We start from the raw sequence: 20,311 nt of genomic DNA, 5'->3' as shown, positions 1-20,311 counted from the left end.
TCATGAAACCCATGAAGCAAGGCTTACAAAAGTAATTTTATTTCATTTATTACATCAATTACAAAAGTCACAACTACATGTCATTATGAAGACAAAACCTAGTTACAGTTTTCAACACTCTCTCTTAACTAGGGAGGTATTCATAATGGTACTTGGACATTCTCAATCTGAAAAATTTCTGATAAGAAGAATTCGTATTTGTAACTCATTTGTATAGCATCATATCAACCAACATTGTTATATAGCAAGGCCTTGATTAACAACTCTATCTCTCAACAAAATCAGATCACAATGCTGGTGAGGCGAATGATTTATAGACATACTCATCATTGTCTCTCCAGGAACATACCCCACCTGGGTTCAGTCAGGATATGCTCCATAAGGACCATTCTTTTCTTGGACTCCCCTGTCCCACAAAGAATATTGGTCCTCCATGATTACTCTTACTGTTGGATTTCCTATCTCATCCTCAAAGAGCATCGGATGCCAAATGATTACACAATCCTCCATTCTGTCTTTCCAGGTGAAGAACAGAACGACATGTCTATCTCTCCTTTTCAAACCAGGAGGACATATTCCATTAAAGGAATGTACTCATTCCTATCACAAAGGAATGTACCTAAGCTCCCTGCTTAGGAATTTTCCAAGTTTCTTCGAAGTAATAAGCTTCTTTTCAGGCTCCCTCTTAACTAGGGACCTATTACAGCTCCTCATGTGGAGATCCTGAAACAACTAGCTTCTTGAAGAGATCCTTCCTTTGATGTCATGAATTTCTTCTTCGTCAAGGAGTCTTCATCTTTGGGAACTTCTACATAGGGCACAGATCATCCATCACTTTTATCCATGAGTTAGTCATGTTCTTAACTCATTAGAAAGTGATCCATCAGATTTTCCATCTGGCTTTGCTTCATGTCATTATGCTTTCATGCCATATTTTTCGGAAGGACATTACATCCTTCTATATGGTCTGCTTGGAAGTCATTCACAGATCTTTCCTTTGACAGTCCTACATAAGCCCAACCAAATGTTAGTTCAAAAATAATCAATGAGCACTTCAAATCAAAATTACCTTTGTGATGATCTTTTACCATGACATCTTCCTGTAAGTATCAACATCCTGTTGGAATTTCTAAGTCTGACACGTTAGAAACCATTCATGCACTTTACTGATTTATTCCTACCTACTTGTTCTGTTAATTAACAAGTTATTTACCATGTAAATACTGGAAATAAATACAAATGCATGCTCAACACATTACAAATCATCCACTGAAGGAAATAGAAACAAGCACACAACTGACACCGTTGTTTTTGGACTAAGGTCCCCAGAAAAACCCAATGTGGGAAAAGCGGTGTAGCTATATGAGGGTTTGATTTATTAGGCAGTTTCAGAATACAATCTGGGTGCCAAATCCAACTCACCCAAAAAAGAAAAATCTTGGCAGTAGTACCTCTCTACTCGGAAGCAGATATTCTGGCTGAAACCTCGGATAAACACTCTGGCAGCTCCACGGCTCCAATTTGCCCCATGAAACCCCAACGTCAGCCTTTAGGGACTGCGTCAGCCTCTCTTTGGCCTAGTGTTAGCCAAACGTCACTCCGGCTTGGCCTGCGTCAGCCTCTGGAGGCACTACGTCAACCCTCTGGCCCTTTGCGTCATCTAGCTGACCCTCTGAGGCACTGCGCAACTCCTGGCTGCCTCTGCATGAGCCCTAGGTCGCTCTGCGTGAACCCTTGGCTGCCTCTGCGTCCCTCTCTTTGGCTACTGCGCTGATCCTCTTGTTGCTATCTCTGCCTCTCTGCTTCTGTATTCACTTCCCCTTAGCTACAACTCTGATCACTCTCTCAACTTTCTTAGCAAACCAAGCCCCAGAAAGTTGAAATCTTGATCTCTTGGTGTTTTCTCCAAGTGACCCTCAAGCCTCCTCTTATACTTTTCTCATTGACAAATCAACAGCCGAGATTAAGTCCCTAATCAACGACGAAGATTAGATCTGGCTTGATCCATGACTTTTGGACCATTCTAACATAGTTTTATATTAATTCATATTAATATTTTAATTTCCCTAAGTTTAGACTTAGGGACTCCATTAAAAATATTATTATTTTGATATCTCCCAAACTGTTTAGAATCTGCCCAAACCCTTTCTGGGTATAGGAGATCTCATGTGCTTTAGCCTCTCCACCAATTTTCGTGGCTAGAGCACATCTGATGCTACCCCAAATCAACACATCCTGTATACAAAGTGACATATCTCCCACAAATATTTAGTGTCAAGGGTCTCTATCTTTTTCCGATTTCCATTAGAGTCTTCACATCGTTCCGGGAGGTATTCTAGTCACATCCTCTTGGACTTTGGATGTTGAATGCCTTCTACCATCATTGCGTATTATCATGCTCTCTTCCCATCTCTTCACACACTTCATTCTCAGGGCTTCCAATCAAAGTTCCTCAATTGTAGTCAACCACCTCATACTTCATATGAGGACATATTATGTTGATTTCATCTAGTGCGACTCATGCCTTCCGACATTCTTTCATAGGAGGAGATTCCTTTCCTTTGATCATGCTTCAAAATAGAAGTAGTGATCCTTGTTATCAGCAACCATATGGCATGACTTTATAATATTAAATACAAGCATACATACTTTATTTACCTTTAGGTCATCTAGGTTTCTTTCAACAACTTCCTTGATTGAAAAGATCTTCAACCCCTTGATCTGCTTCATCTCTCATGTCATCATACCATCATCCCATGAACTCCACAAATTGGAGTTTTTGATGAAACACTTGCTTTCTCTCTAGATCGGTGAATCCTCCAATGAGGATTCCATCTCACATATCCTTATTCAGCAGATGTTTCCCTTTTAAACAGATGTATGATGAGACTTGTCCTGGATGACTTCTTCCTTTGATTTTTCAATGAGGTCACCAAGAGCTATATCCTTCAAAGTTGACTATCATACATCCTTCATGTTTCCTATGGTGATGTCACGAGCTCTTGTTTCTAATGATTCCATGATGCCATGATGTGTCTTATTATTTATTATAGCCATATCCTATAATGTTTAGGAGCTATGATAAGAAACTTTTTGAAGGAGACTATCTCAATCAAGATCTCTTACTTCCTCTTTGTTTGGACTTCCTTTCTTTTGATATTGTCCCTTTAGGACAATCTTTCCTGTAAAGTCCATAGTCTTTACATCCATAGCATTGAATCTTAGCTATGCTCTTCTTTCTTTTCTGAGAACCAGAATTTTCCAAACTTTCTTTCCTTCTTGCAAATGTTTGAGTCATTCAACCTTCAATACTTTTTCCCTCAACTTGTCTTCTTCTATCTTGCATAGAAACCACAAGTTGTCGAATGTGGTAACTTTCTTATCTCCATGGATATTTGTTACCTTGATCATCAGTTAGTGCATTTTAGATCAATGGTGATTATCTTCTTTATCATCTCTCCCAGATCTCGTAGTTGAGATCTTATGAATATATCCCTGCATCCTTTGATACCTTTAATTTTTGTGTAGATGAGATCTAAGTCATGTGACCTTCTTTACCGCATCTTCAGAGAGTATTCTTACGAGTTTATCATATAAATCTTTGTGATTTCTTCAATATTGCTATATGAGGGGACCTTTCATAAGAATCTCTTTCCATGAATTCTTAGGAGATATGTTCAATGACTTCACTTTCTTCGAGGACTATATCTATCCTCCTTTTCTATGCAAGGAATTTCGATGACCCATCCATCTTATAGCTCTGCTTGCAAACATGAAGTCTTTTTACCAAATTGATTAAAGAATGAAAGATACTTACTTGACAAGTGAAGATGAAATCTTCTTACTTTATCACTTTGATGGTGGTCGAATAAGATGTATTTGTTGCTTCCTTGGATGATCTTCTTCAAGGGAAAGGAGAGGAACCTTGCTTGAATGAGAGGGAACTTGCCTCATAGCTTTAAAGATGATGATAATGCCTTGCTTTCAAGATACTTCAACTTCTTTGGTAGTGAATGAGTGCAGATCAAAATTGCTTCTAGGGTTTCGAATTTCTCCAAGATGATGTGATATTCATTTTTAAATTCCTTCGAGCTACTTTGCTTTGTAGATAACTTGATGAGGGTTTTTGTGGTCTTTTGATGATGACCAGAGGATCCAAAACTTTTGCTGCTGTAGACTACTTCTTTGATCTAGGGTTTTATTCTTCAATGTAGATCTTGATCTTTTTCTTTGATAACCTCCAACTTCCTTAGATGCCTTTCTTGAAACTCGATCCTTGAATGTCTCTTTGATTAGATGCCCTTCCTTTGAATTTAGCACCTTAGCTCTCATACCATAGTTGATTTCTCTTCTTTGGTGACTGCTTGTGAATGCTTTTTACTTGATTAGATTAGGATCTTCTTTACATTAGAGTCTTAGTGTTCTTCTTCATCAAACAGTGACCAATGCAAGAACATAAATAGACAAGAGACACAATATGTAGGCTATGAGCCAGGGCCAAAGCCTCTCACTCTTTGAGAGGAAAACCTGCACAAATTCTTCTTACAGAGACCCTTGACCTATTAGCCACTCCCTGATCAAGACACAAGTCCTCCTCCTCCTTCTTGATTGCTTTTTCTGGGTTCCTTAAACTTCAGACACTGAACCATATTCACTGCCTTCTAATATACCAACGAACCCTTCCTTCTTTGTAACAACAATGAGATCTATTGTGACCTTTCTTCTGTGAGAGATCGAATTCTTCTAGCAGTGATAGTACCGAATCACTGTAGCATAACACGAAACTGTGACTACTTCAAGAGCTTCGGATTGTGGTCTATCCAGAGACCAATTTACTTCTGATCTACTTTAGAGATGAATCCGAATTCCCTTCCACAGAACTGTAGTCTTGTCCTTCACCGAGAATATAGATGATCTGAATCCTTGCTGTCTCTATTCATCGAAATTTTAGAGATATATATTAGAACTTGCCTCTACTGTTACCTGTCCAAGAATCACAGAAATCTATGAGGTTTTATCCCTAGATATCCTTGTTGTCCTTACCTTATCATAATTCTGCACTGTGAATAGATATCCGAAATAATTCATTGTAACAGTGCTTCAAAAACTACAGAAGGATCCGAAATTTTTCACTGTGTTTCATGCGAAGTGTTTCCACCCTATTTATAGTGATGGGTCCATATATATTAAACCGACATGGGCATTGAATGGATGTGTCTTCTTGAGTGAGCCGACATGGGCACTGAATGGATGTGTCTTCTTGAGTGAGCCGACATGAGCCATTATATCATCTTGTAGGCCGACATAGGAAGAGGAGGACTGTGCTTATCTTTTGGAGGGCTTTCTAGAAACTTGATTGACTCATACATTTTACATATGCTCAAGAAGAGCTCTTCATACATGACATTAATTCATTGACCTTACTAACAAATCCTAAGGCTCTGAATGGGAGCCAGCTAAAATAAAATCACGTGCTCATGAAACCCATAAAGCAAGGCTTACAAAAATAATTTTATTCCCTTTTTTACATCAATTACAAAGGTCACAATTACATGTCATTATGAAGACTGAACCTAGTTACACTTTTCAACATGATGTGCCACTATCTCCACCACATGAGCCAACGATTATGTGCCCTCGCCCACTTTTTATGATCGTATGTTGGAGGTGGGCCTTCCAACCCTGAAGGTATGGATTTCGTTATGTAATTGTGTTTTTTGCTTACTTATCATGGACTCGTCTGGACATAGATTAGTGGGGGGATTCGGCGGAAAGAATGGGCCAGGTCTGTACTCTTGTCCCCTTGTCCAACTTGGTGGTTAGTCTTATATCCTAATCCCATGGGATCCCCTTTATTGGTCACTAGCTTTATTAGTGGCATTACATGGGAAACACTGATTTTGGTTGCTTGGTCCTGTTGCCCACCATTTTTAGGGTAATATCCCTAGGAGAAATTTATTCTCCAAGATGGTCCTCAGCCAACAACCACTAGCCCCTTGCGGTCATCAACTAGCGCGTTGTGCCTTTTCTCCTCCACTTGAGCCAGCCAGATGGTCCCTCGCCCATCTGCCATGATCGTATGTTTGAAGGTGGGCCTCCCGAATCTAAAGGTATGCCTTGTCATTTTGAAATTGAGTTTTGTAGTTTGCTTATCATGGACACTTTTGGACATGGATTATTGGGGGGATTTGGCGAAAAGAATGGGCTAGGTATGTGCTTCTGTCCCCTAGACCCCCTTTAGGAATTAATTTTGGATTCTAGTCCTGTGGGATCTCTTTTACTGACCATTTGGTTTCAGGGATGGTATCTCACAGGAAACCCCAATTTTGGTTGCGTGGTCCCGCTCCCTTATCCGCTTATATTACCCTCTTTCCACTCATTATTACGCCATCCATCATTTCTCCCACCCATGTCCACATTCCTCCATCGAGCCCACACAAGGTCAACTTGCCCCATCCCCTTGCCCACACCTTGGGTCATGGCTTGGAATAAAGCCCAAAGGTTGATGCAGCTAAAAAGGAAGTTAAAAACATATATGGCCACATTCAACAGGAAAAGTGCCACAAAATGCAAAAGATGGCCGGGACAAAAACATTTAGCATGTGGGCAAAAGGAAATACATGAGCTCCACCCTATCCTCATGGCCATCACCCTGGTTCCAACAGGTTCTATGAGCCTTCTTCATCATATAGGAACCCATGATTGTCCCAACCCCTGGTGGGCGATGAACCGCCCCACCTTAAAGGGGGGAATTCACTGCTATATCTTGTACATCATGCTCTAACCTCTCGAGCCCCGAGCAGATAATCAAAGAAAATCATAAAGAGGCAAAAGGCATATAAAGAAGGGTGGAAAAATCAAGGCCAGGGCACCTCATGTACCATGATTTCTCCCTCCTACACATTATAAACCCAAGTGTGGGCTTCCCTCTTGATAGCTACCCTTGTGCCTTAACATGTGACCTAGGGTTGCCCATTTTCATTCCATACTTCATTCACCTATCTGCCACATGCCACCACCTTATGGCGGATGTACCTCGACTATATTATCCCCTTTAGAAGTAGAAACCACCTAATAGGATACTTGGTTAACCCCATTTGGAGATTAGAAGACATTAGGACATCTCAAAGTCCATTATGGAAGGGAAGGCCATTATGAAGTCCTCACTTGTGGTGCATGATTAGGTAAGTTCATTTACTCGATTTCTGTAATGACTTGTTGTACTGGAAGGCTAGGGGACACATTTGATCTTATGGAGGATCGCAGAGGGTTTCCATCTGGGTTTGGTCTCTATATACGGGGCCCTAATCCTCCAGAGGGCTACATTAGCACATGTAGGGTGAGCGTTCAGAGCCATGGGCCTTCACAACAACAGATTACACTTCATGGATCCCTACAACCATTCAGAGATTGCTCATGGTTCACTTATTTGATGAGGAGGATGCATTTGATCCATCATGCCCAATTGGCCCCAGATCTACACCACACACTCGGCGGATGATCCAGGACTTCTACAATGATGTGGCATCTCTTACATTATCATTCTATCCCTTGAGGGCAACCTACAGGCATCTTTGATTTGTTTGGAGACCCATGAGGACACTTATGCGCCCCCACAATCATTTGGAGCACACCACGGGTTGTTACAAGGGGCCAACCCCTTGTCCACTACTTTTGAGGGTCCTATTCTTCATTGTGGCACCCATGGATCTCATTAGGCCTCTTGGAGGGCTCTACGATATGCATAGATTATTATTTGACCTCTTGAGAGGCTTCCTTTTTCATTTGTGATCTAGTTTGGTGGGCTTATCACCAAACGGTTGTATTATTAGCACATTATTTTATTTTTGGGGCTTATGTAGGCCAAGGAGGCTTAATTCAAACTCCTTAGATGTGTATAAATACAAGTGAGTTGAGATCATTTCTCATCATCACTTTGGATTGGATCTCTCTCTTCTTTAGAGAATTTCGCACTTTTCCATAGAGGATGAATTGGAGCATTTATGGATGAATTTTGATGTATGGTTATTGGTCTAACTTCTCTTGGAGCTTCTCTATTGTCATTTGTGAATGGTTGGATATACTCTACTGCATGTAAGTATGGATTTTTGATGTTATTCTTGTTACTTTTGTCACATATGCTGGATGGGATTTTCGTTGTTTTAAGGCTAATTGCTGCATGCAAATTATTGCTTAATATTTTGGGATTGTCTCTGTTATACATTCTCTCCATGTATTGGCCCATGTAGTATGAGTGAAATCTCCTAGGTGTAAATCTGACCTTGATAAGCCATTCCTCTTGTACATTTGAAATATAAAAGCTGCAAAATTGCTTTTACTTGACCTGGAAGGGTTTGTGAAGTAATTTTGAGGCCTTCTTGACTGGGAACCAAGAAATCTTACACATAATCAACATAGACTCCATTCTCCCAAGGATTAAGGCATTGTTCTACCAAGGGTGGTCACCAAAACCAGTGTTGATAATATCGGTATCGGGAAAATATCGGCGAGGGTCCGGAAAATATCTTATCGGAAATATCGGCGAAAATATCGGCAAGCATAAAAAATGCATAATATATTCATTTTTTTCAGATTTCTAAACATATAAAGCAATAACAACATGAACTAAACACATTGGCACATAAATATGAAGAAGGCATTCTTCTATATGATGTCAAATAGAAATGATACATCAAACTTCAAAGGCGATACCAAATCCTGTTGATCCCTGATAATTGTCCAATCAAGGACTCAAACAAAATAACATCACATATCCTGCTGATCCCTGATAGTGATAATTGTCCATTCAAGGACTCAAACAAAACAACATCACATATATAAAACTTTAAAAGTATTTCATCATCATGAGTTATAAATAAAAAATGCATAATATATTCATTTTTTTCAGATTTCTAAACATATAAAGAAATAAGTTAATAACAACATGAACTAAAGTTTAAACACATTGGCACATAAATATGAAGAAGGCATTGATATATATGATGTCAAATAGAAATGATACATCAAACTTCAAAGGCGATACCAAATCCTGCTGATCCTTGATAATTGTCCAATCAAGGACTCAAACAAAATAACATCACATATCCTGCTGATCCCTGATAGTGATAATTGTCCAATCAAGGACTCAAACAAAACAACATCACATATATAAAACTTTAAAAGTATTTCATCATCATGAGTTATAAACTTATATGTAGCAAAAGTTGCAAAACAAATAAAACTAGCAGCTATCTATCTGAGACCATTGGCCTCTCCCTAGCAGCTTTCTTTCTGTCTTGTTCAACAATTGCTTCACGAGCTTTTTGTATAACCTCTGCACTAGAAACCATACAAGGCATCACATCTGCATCATATGCAGAGAGTTTAGCCAGATGGTATTTCAATCGTGTAATCCCTCCTGACATCTTGGTCCCACACAAGTTGCATGATATATATGCCTGATTTGCCCCACCAACAGCCTCCCCATACTCCCAAAATGGGTCCAAGGCTTTTGGCATATTTGACATTTGTAGTGAACTAATTCAAACCTAGGGCACAAAAAAAACAAAAAATTGGCATTAAATGAGTATAACTATACAGTGCCCAGCAAACACTCAAGAAACTATTTTAATTTTTAAAGCAACATCTTCATGTTCAGAATTTAAACAACAAAAGCAAGCATAAAAAATGCATAATATATTCATTTTTTTCAGATTTTTAAACATATAAAGCAATAACAACATGAAATAAACACATTGGCACATAAATATGAAGAAAACACTGATATATATGATGTCAAATAGAAATGATATATCAAAGGCGATACCAAATCGTGCTAATCCCTGATAATTGTCCATTCAAGGACTCAAATGTGGAGAACCAATACAAAATAACATCACATATAATAATAAAAGTATCTCATCATCATGAGTTACATGTAGCATAACAAATAAAACTAGCAGGCAACAGCTATCTATCTACTGCCCTCTCCCCCTTTTACGGGAAAACATGATGGGCTGTTTGCCAGGCCTGCCCCTAGTAGTAGAAGGCCCTGACACTGCCTCTGCACCTAATGTCAAATAATGAGTGATAGGCATGGAGCTATGCTCTCCTATATCTATAGCAGATGGTGTTGATGCTGATGCTCCCGCAGTGCCCTCCTCCTCCTGCTCCTCCTGCTCCTCCTCTAAGTGCTGCTGCTCCTCTGACTCCGAGTCCTCCTCTTGCTGCCCCTGCTCTAATGGATCATCTGCCACTGGCTCTAACCATGAAGGTGACTCCTCCAATATGGGCTCCTGAGACTCCACCCTCCACGGAGACAATACATCAATATTGTCTAAGGAAATGGCATCTGGATCCACTGGTGATTCTATTTGCCTCACTCGAAGTCGGATGTTGTAATGCACATACACCAAATCGTTGAGGCGTGCGAACTCCAACCTGTAAGAGTGTCAAAAAAAGTAATGAGTCTTGACTCTTGACTCTTGACACTTGAAGGTCATAAATTAAAAATTAAAAATTACAATAAGTGTAATTGCTCAACTGAAGGCTTGAGTTCAAAGTTATACCTGTTGCGCTTTTTGGCGTGTATTTTCTCAAATACACTCCAATTGCGCTCACACCCTGAAGAGCTACATGTTTGACTCAAGATTCGTATAGCCAAATTTTGCAAATTTGGTACCCTTGCACCATAGCTTCGCCACCAAAGATCTACAACAAAATAATGAAATAAAAAATTCAAAAACTTAAAAGTTAAAAGTTAAAAGTTAAAACATAATTAAATTCAAATTTCTAATTTCTAATGAGTGATGACTTGTCACTTACGTGGCATGAAGAGGGCCCTTTCCTTAATGGCATCATCAAAGCCAAATAGGCCAACAGAATCCTGATAACTATGTATCTCGCGGCTGATTTTGCGACGAAGCTCAGAATCAGGTACCATCCTCTCAATACAGGAATGGAGCCCTTCCATCACCTCGCCATCAAAACGAAAATTGCATTTGTATGCAAATGCAGGGTTGAGGAAGAGTGCTGCTGCATGAATGGGTCGATGAAGCATCCCTGTCCACCGACTATCGATCACATCCCATAACATCATCTGCCTATTAAGGCCAGCAGAACCCTTGTCTGCATAATAGGAACGAATGGCCTCCTTGGCCCTATCCATGCCCTCATACAAATAAGGCATTGCAGGCTTCTCTCCATCCACCAATCTAAGAACCTTTACTATAGGTTCGCTAACTGCACATGCTTCTTGTACTCCACGGCAAAATGTCTCAGAGTACACCATTTTTTCAATGGCTCTCCCATCAGGTCTCCTGCTGTATCTACAAGCACGCCAATCATCAGACACAAACATTTGCTTCAACTCGAACTGACATCGAAGCAAAGACTGAAGAGTAATAAAGGTTGTGGCAAAACGTGTGATGGCAGGACGCCGCAACTCCTTGTTTCTAGTGAACCTCCTCATAAGGCTAAGAACAAAAGCATGGTTATAAATAAACTTGGGGATGCTCCTAGCCATATCAACTGCCTCCTTGATGAAGGAGAGTTTCCCCATATCCTCAAGCAACAAATCAAGACAATGCGCTGCACATGGAGTCCAGAACAATGTGGGATGCCTCTCCATAAGCATTATGCCGGCAGACACATAATTAGCTGCATTGTCTGTTACGACTTGCACCACATTCTGCACACCAATCTCCTGAATGAACCCATCTAACAACTCACATATCGTTGCTGCATCTTTGATATGTTCTGATGCATCCAACGATTTAATAAACATGGTACCTTTAGGACAATGTACCAAGAAATTTAGAAGGGTCCTACCCTTCCTATCTGTCCAACCATCAGACATCACTGTGCATCCAGTGACTTCCCATGTCTGTTTCAACTCTGCCAATCTAGAGTTGATGTCCTGTTTTTCTGCTTGAAGAATTGGCCCCCGCAACTCCTCATATGTGGCACTTTTGTACCCTGGGCCCACAACAGCAATAGCACTTTTGTACCCTGGGCCCACAACAGCAATAGCATCACACATTGGTTGCCAAAATGGATTGGTTTTTGTGATGCTGAGAGGTAAGTCGCTCCAAAAAATACACCTCCCCATGACTTTATCTGCTTCTTCCTTCTCCTTTTTTTTATAAAGCGATTTTATGCCAGGTTGTGCTCCAGCTCCTGTTCGTGGAACAAAAAATGATGACCTCGCATTCACACTAGCAGTAGCGCTAGCATGTGATGGTGTGCCAGTTGTGGAGCCCCTCCCACTAGGGCCAGTAGGGCCACTACCCTGAACATGAAAATCAGGAGAAGATATCCCAAAAGATCTACCTGCACGTTCAGCTTTGTTTCTTTCAGCCTCTTCCTTCTTTCTGTCCTTTTCTTCAATTGCCTCAAGAGCTTTTCGTATAAGCTCCGGACTAGAAACTTGAAAAATGCCAACATCGTGTCCAGGGAGTCTAGCAAGATGGTATTTCAGTCGTGTAACCCCACCTGTCATCTTGTCCCCACACAATTTGCATGAAAGATATGCACGATTTGTCCCACCATCAGGGATCCCATACTCCCAAAATGGGTCCAAGTTTTTTGGCATATTTGTATTTTGTAGTGGGCTAAGTTGCTAACTCAAAAGGAAACCTACAGCACCAAAAAAAATTTGGAATTAGTAACTTAATAACTTAATAAGTAATACGAATTTACGAAATTCCATGGGTGCAGGTCTCAATATCAAATCCTCATTCTTCAAAGACAAATGGAATAAACTTTAACAAAGTTCTACAAGAAAAATCCAAAGGTCTTGAAAGAAAATTAAATTTTTAATAGCCTAGCTTTTAAAAATTAAAAGTGTAAGGATAGATTCTAAAGGCTAAGTCTATATGTCGTAGACAGTCTTGGAATAAGTTAGGAATCTGAGCGGCTGAGCCAAAATAGTGTTAGATGGTGGCTCTTGAACCATTGTATAGACTCAAAAGCAAGCGCCATTGATTTGGAAAAAAAGTGAATCTGCTAAAGATTGAAACTGTCAAAAGGTGAGAACTATTTCTTTGAAGTTTGAACTAAGTTCAATAAAGCAATACCGTATTACCGTGTTTAGATGTTTTTTAACTTTTAAGAACACAATAAAAAATATAATACTACCACATATGCCATGTCCTCAGATTTATCATTTAACCAAGAAAAACTTAAAAGAAAATGTGCCAATGCCTGTAAAGAAGATCCCAAACATTCAAATCAACTGCCAAAATTCTCATAACTTCATCCCAGAACTACATTCTCACCATTAGAGGTTGCATATCATGGCTATCCAGACTCACTCAGAAATTATTCTTCAAAGTATGATCCATAAGAAGAGACCTCAACAGACAAAATTAGTTGCAACAATGTCAAGTAAACTGTAAAACCCACAGGTTAGATCTCTTAGTTTATTTTCAGGAACTCTGGAGTCTGTTTATTTACACTGTTTTAAACTTTTATACATGCATTATTTTCAAATTTTGTCATTCTAAAATATGGGTAATATGCAAATTAGTGTGTAGATTTGTTGCTATGAAAGTGATGTGGGTTTATGAGATGCGGTTAAATACAACAGAAGCTCAAGCAGTTAGAAGAAATATCAATCAACTTAGGGCATACGTTATGTGTGCAACAAATATATGACACAACACCACCCATGAAATGCTATAAAAACTTAAAAAGTTAAAACAGAAAAAACTATTGTTTGAGACTTGAGTTGTGGTCATCTCTGAAATTTCACTTTGAAATTAAAAAGAAGATTTGAAATACATTGTACAGAAGCCTAAAATATTACAATAATCATCTGCCAAATGATAATTCTTAGCAGTGAGCACTATCTATCTGCAAACATTCGCATTCCCTTGTATGCTATGCTAAATTGTTTATGGGAGAATCGTATGGAGACTGCTAATGCTATGTCTGGACTCTGAATATGAAACGATTTAGTATAATATGATTGTGGTAAGTTGGTAACTGTGAGTCGTGACAGATCTGACCACTGAACAATAAGCTTAACGAAAAATAGAACATAAAAGATGGAGAAATAAAACACCAGACATGTGAATGGCTAAAAGGCTGTAGTCTATAATATATATATAAACGATGAATTAAGTTGTGTTTAAACTTTATAGTATAGCGCATAAGGCAGACGTCAAACAATCCCGCATGGAATTCGTTGTTGATTATAACGCTGGGGCATCCGGCATACCTGTAAAGTTGTAAACCCTCCGCAACAGCCAAAGTTCAAACTTCAAACCCTCCGCAGCCACCGTTCGCAGCGTCTCCAGCTCTCACGAAAGTTCGAATGGCTCATTGACGTCAAACGAAAACCCTAAACCCATTTTATAAAGGCTGCCGGCGATTTTTATGGTCGTCTCGCGCTATTTGACAAAATATCGCCGAAATCTCGTGCATATCGCGATAAATTCGAAATCAGCAAATATCGCGATTTTTTCGGGGCGATATTTCGGCTCGCCGAAAATATCGCGATATTTGCGAATATCGCCGATTTTTCGGCGATATTATCAACACTGACCAAAACACTTATTTTTCACCTTCTCCCAAGTCTAGCCACATTGGGGTGCCTAGGGCATCAATTTCCCGACAAGTTAGTCATTGAAAAAGTTCGATCTCCTAGGGTCTCTTGCGCTGGCCTTTCCTCTAGCACTCCTCCAAATTTGAAGACATTCCGACGGTGGAGTTGGGAGAAAAGCCAAGCCCTAGCTTTGGGACCAAAACTGGCCCTGCCATCCCCAAGGCTAACACTTCCTAGGGTCAAAGCAACATCATTAAGTGAAATAATTTCTTTGATCCTTCCCACCTTGTCTAGGGTAATAAAATTATTGATTATTTCATACTTTCCTCATACCCCAGACTGGGTCCTTTTGGCCCTATGTGGTCCCACTCCTTCAAAGAACTATTCTTCAAGAACCATCGGGATACCTAGCCCTCAAATCCTCTCTTCCTTTCCCTAGAATACATAGTACCTTGCTTAGAAAGAAAGCAAACTCCATCCTTCAAACATTTTGGGGAAGGGTTTGTTTGAGGCACTTATATCCATTGAATTATCATTCATTAGTGACTCCATATATATTGGGACTTCTCCCATCGGTGAAAATCCATAAGTAGAAGGGAGCCTTAGCTGAGGTGACAGTGAGCTAAGTGTCCATTTGTTGCCCTTGGCCTAGCATTTTCCCTTAGGGATTCCCCTTAGGTCCCCTGTTAGTTTGAGCAGTAACAGGTCCCGCTTCTTGACACCACATACATCACTCCCCTTTGCTCATTATAAGCCTTTTCCATATATTTTCCATTTGGGTCGACATTTGTCCTTTGGGTCCACGAGCAATTAGCTTCCCCTTCCCCTTGTCCACGCTTTGGGTCGGGCCTGAAACGATGCCCCGGAGGTTGATGCAGCTAAAAAGAAAGTTAAAAGCATAATTTGGCCACTCTCAACAGGAAATGTACCATAAAATGCAAAAGATGGCCGAAACATTAAAATTTAACACGTGGGCAAAAGCTAAACATTAGCTCTACCCCTATCATTACGACCATCACCCTGGTTCCTAGGGCCCATTATGTGAGCCCCCCTGCATCATTAAGGAACCCATGATTGTCCCAACCACTCGTGAGCGATGAAATGCCCTACCCTGAGGGGGTATCCATTGCTATATCATTCACATCATGCTCTCATTCCCTGGAGCCTTGGGCAGTTAAAATAAAGAAAAATCGATAAAAGGAAAAAAACATATGAAGAATGGTGGAATAACGAAGGTTGAGGTAACTCATGTACCATGATTGCACCCTCCTACATCTATACACCCATGTGTGGGCTTCCCTCATTATAACTACCCTTGTACGATGACATGTGGCTTGGAGCCTTCCCCTGCTACCCCACTTCGTTCCTTCATTATTTCATATGACACTTGCCATCTGACGGATGTACCATCCCTTAGAGGTTGAAACCACCTAATAGGGTCCTTTATTAACCTCCTTTTCGAGCTTGGGGACACTTGTAAATTCTAAAGCCCATTATGGAAGGGCATGCCACTATGAAGTGCCCATTTGGTTCCATGATTTGTAAGCTCATTTGCTTAATTGCGCTAATGCACTGTTGTACTAGAAGGTAAGGGGATGCATTAGATCTTATACAGGATTGCAGGTGGGTCTTCATCTTGGGGTTTGGTCTACCTATACGGAATCCATGCCCTCGAGAGGGTCATGATGTCACTTGTAGGGTGAGCGTTGAGAGCCATGGGCTAAGATCAATTTGACTAAGATCCATTACATCTCAACCAATGGCTAAGATCAATTTGACTTTATCAATAGAAACCTCCAGAGCAAAATCAGACTTCCTTAATTGCTTCCCTTTAATTAACTTTTTTCCCGAAGTTAGACTTAGGAAATATTTTAATTATGACTAATTAATTTAATTAAAGTGTCTCCAAGTCTTTTCTCGCGAAACCTTTTCTGGGTTTTGGAGATCTTGTGTTCCTTAGCGTCTTAGACAAAAACCAAGACTAGAACGCTTGTCCACTTCTACCATATCCAAAAACTAACACTCTCTCTTAGCGAGGAATGCGCTCTCCACTATACCTATTTGTTTTATGAAATAGACGAACTTAGCCCTCCCTAGGGCCTTCGTGAGCATAACCACCTCCTGGTCTATGGGAACATGTTGTAGCTGAACTGATCCATGCTGTTGGTGTTTGACATCTGTGATACCTCCTTCCTTCACATCTTCAAGCTGAACTGACTCCCTGTCACTGGAAATCACTGTGAAGAAAATACTCTGGCAAACATTGTCCACCATGCTACTGCGCATACTCTGATCTCACACTGTTGATGGATGGGGTCGAGTCATAGTTATAGTTAGTTAAAGAGTCAAATAAAGCCCATATATATAATTCTAAGTGGTTGACCCGCATTTAAAGAAGAGACCACAGTTAGTTGCAATTGGGCCATGGTATTAGATAGATGGTACTAATAAGAACCATGGTACTGACCCATGGTATTGCATGTATGAATCTTATATACAGGATAGAGAATCCCCTTGAGGAGCGTCGTGTCTTATTTTGTAATCGAGCCCAACTCTATTGGAGGTTGCCCCCTCGAAGAGGCAAGTAAATATTGCTTTCCTTTCTAAATAATAAAATACATGTTGTTATTTCTTATTGTTTTGTGTTCTGGGTATATTTCTTCGCATATTTGGTATTCTAGTATCTTCTCGCAGGTCAAGAACATAACAAGTGGTATCAGAGCACTTTCCAGGGCCGGTGGGATCCCCATTTTTAGCAGAATTTTTTTTGGCTAGAGACGTGTTCTGGCGTCTTTAAACCATGGGATCTGTCATTGAGCGCATAAACTTGCGGATTTGGGGGCGCTTGTTGGACTCCCTTGTAACCCCTATGCGTACCCCTTCGAGTAGTAGCGCATTAGACAGAACCGCGCACGGACTGTCTTCCAAGTACCCTCTGGGTATATAGGAAGCACCCTTGGGCTCACTTGAAACCTCACCATAGATAAACTGTCAGCCGTCTTGTTGCTACAGTACACCGAGAACAACACTCGCGGAGATTACTTGCGCATATGATAGGGTAGTCGGGTAGTACGGCTAAGGGTACGGTTGATCCTCTTTGGTTAGTGCCCTGAAAGATTGGGTCAAGTACTACTGTTGGACCCTTATGTATATTGTGATCTATAGCCCCTGACACTCCTTGAGACCATAGTTCCCTTATCTCTCTCTAGATCAGATCTAGCAGGTTGGGTTCTGCCGCAGCCGCAACAATCCAATCTGCCATTCAGATCATTATCTATCAAAAAAGAGTCTGAGACCCTCCCATGACGCTTATAGGAGACTTAGCCCATAAGAATCAGGTCCACTGGCTGAGTAAGGTGGTACCATTCACTTGTCAGCGTCAAAATTTCAGGTGGTCCCAATTTTTTTTTTTCACAGTAACAAGTGCATCGGATCTATGCATGGTACAAACCAGAGCTCAAGCTATGGCCAATGAGATGATAGACACCCTTGAACAAAATTTGGAGGCATTAACGAAGCAGATCCAGTCCTTAAATGACACAAACACAAAGGGCAAGGCGGGGGAACAATCAAAGGCATATGATTTTAATGAAAACCTTGAGGGCGAATCTAGCCATTCTCTTCACTTCTTTGGAAACAACCAACAGTTCCAGCCTCGACCACCCAAGTTGGACATGTATAAATTTGATGGCTCTCATTCGGCCATATGACTATCACAAATGGAGCGATATTTCACATTGAATCACATCAGAGATGATGTGACTAAGCTAAGTGTGGGAAGCCTGTACTTGGACCAAGAAAGATGGCAATGGTGGCAGTGGCATCAACGCTGCTATGCAAGGCTAATGACTTGGCAGATATTCTCAAAAGCCCTTTCTGATCGCTTCGACCATGAATCTAACTTTTTGGGTCGTCTTACTAAGCTTCAACAGACAGGCATAGTGAAAGAATATATTAAATCCTTTGAAACATTAGCCTTCCGCACAAGAGGTCTAGCAGATGAATTCTACTTGGAATGTTTTATCAGTGGTCTCAAAGACACCATACAAGCCCACGTCTGAATGCACCACCCAGTCTCATGGTTGGCAGCTTGCAAGACAGCTCGGGAAGTAGAACGCGCGTTAGTGGCCCAGTCGACTCATCCAAATTTCATAGCCAAGGGACGCCTCACCCAGGCTCCGAGCACTACCCAAACACTTAAGGTTCAAAAGGTGTCACTAGCGGGAAAGGCGGAAAGAAGAAAGCAAGGATTGTGTTACTACTGTGATGAGAAATACTCCCCGGGGCATAAATGTAAGAAACCCAAATTCTTTCAAATTGATACTACTGATCACAGTTCATCTGAGGAAGCCCCATCGTTTGAGGGACCCGGGGAGGAAGATGAGGACAACTAGCCGGAAAATGAGCTCCCAGCTACACCAGAAGAACCGGTTATCTCGCTTCATGCTTTGGCAGGAATTACTTCTCCCCAAACTCTCAAAATCAGAGGTTTTATCAAGCATCACCCTGTAGTAATCTTGATTGATAGTGGCAGTACAGATAAGTTTATCCATCAAAGAGTCGTCGAAGCAGTGCATTGTTTTGTCAAAGCAGTCTCTAATTTCCAGGTCCAGATTGCTGATGGGGGGACAATGAAATGTGAAGGCTGCTGTAAAAATGTCAAACTTCAAATGGTGGATTATCACCTAAAGACCCACATGTTTGCCATCAACATGGGTGGGTGTGACATTGTCTTGGGTGCTGAATGGCTTCGCACACTCGGCCCAATCACAATGGATTTCTAGGAGTTATATATGAGCTTGAAGCAGAATGACCACATGCATACCCTCCGCGGACTCTAGGCAGGTGCTCCTTCTACCATCAATTCGCATAGGATGGAAAAGTTGTTGAAAAGGGCCACCATGGAGTTATAGCCCAATTTAATGCCATCTAGGCCTTCGAGCCCACTTCTCTTCATATTCATCCTGAGATGCAACAGGTCTTAAACAACCATCTGCAGGTCTTTGACAAGCCTCATGAGCTTCCACCCTCGAGAGGGGAACATGATCATAACATTACTTTGGTCCTACGAGCACAACCACGAAATGTGCGCCCATATAGATATCCTTTCGCCCAAAAGAATGAAATTGAAAAAATCATCAAGGAACTCCTGGAAGCCGGTGTCATTCGTCCTAACATTAGTCCTTATTCATCACCTATGGTCATGGTACTCAAGAAAGATGGGGAATGGCGTATGTGTCCAAACTTCAGGGCCCTCAACAAGCTAACAGTGAAAGATAAATTTCCCATCCTGGTTGTTGATGATTTGCTGGATGAACTAAATGGGGCTCAATTCTTTACTAAGCTCGACCTTCGCTCGAGCTATCACCAAATTCACATGAAAGAAGTAGACATTCCAAAGACTGCTTTCCGAACTCATGAAGGCCATTATGAATTCTTGGTCATGCCATTTGGTCTCTGTAATGCCCCATCCACTTTTCAGAGCCTCATGAATCCCCTGCTCAAACCACATCTTAGAAAATTTGTCCTTGTTTTCTTTGATGACGTCCTCATCTACAGTGTCCCCTGGGAAAAACATCTTCAACATGTAGATCTGCTCCGGAAGCATAAATTATTTGTCAAATTGTCCAAGTGCTCTTTTGGCATGAAAGAAGTTGAGTATTTGGGCCACATTGTGGGGCATGAAGGTGTTAGGGTGGATCCCAAAAAGATCCAGGCAATGCAGGATTGGCCTCAACCATAGACGTTGAAGAGTTTGAGAGG

The 20,311-nt window shown here is 40.8% G+C and overlaps 2 protein-coding genes across 2 annotated transcripts in view; one reads left to right on the top strand and one right to left on the bottom strand.

Moving 5' to 3' along the window:
* LOC149150869 (inner membrane protein PPF-1, chloroplastic-like) overlaps positions 1-20,311 on the top strand; it is a 380,356-nt gene that overhangs the window by 170,152 nt on the left and 189,893 nt on the right. The window lies entirely within an intron of this gene.
* On the bottom strand, positions 9,146-10,942 carry LOC149150870 (uncharacterized). The gene is made up of 3 exons (XM_089439175.1): positions 10,825-10,942; positions 10,569-10,710; positions 9,146-10,440 (listed from the first exon to the last, which is right to left on the bottom strand). Exons 1-3 carry the CDS (start codon positions 10,940-10,942, stop codon positions 9,978-9,980), a joined length of 723 nt encoding a protein of 240 aa, XP_089295301.1. The 3' UTR covers positions 9,146-9,977.

This window comes from Pinus tabuliformis, chromosome 9, assembly GCF_031772625.1.
Source record: "Pinus tabuliformis cultivar Carrire ecotype Pingquan chromosome 9, CPIR1, whole genome shotgun sequence".
In the NCBI taxonomy this organism is placed as follows: domain Eukaryota; kingdom Viridiplantae; phylum Streptophyta; class Pinopsida; order Pinales; family Pinaceae; genus Pinus; species Pinus tabuliformis.
Note: the sequence above shows the minus strand (reverse complement) of the source record. Positions and strands in the feature narration are given on the sequence as shown.

Coding starts and splice junctions, on each gene's coding strand:
- LOC149150870 (XM_089439175.1), bottom strand. CDS start 10,942: ATGGTACCTGATTCTGAGCTTCGTCGCAAAATCAGCCGCGAGATACAT. Junction 10,711..10,824: donor AAGGGCCCTCTTCATGCCAC/GTAAGTGACAAG, acceptor ATTTTGTTGTAG/ATCTTTGGTGGCGAAGCTAT. Junction 10,441..10,568: donor CACGCCAAAAAGCGCAACAG/GTATAACTTTGA, acceptor ACACTCTTACAG/GTTGGAGTTCGCACGCCTCA.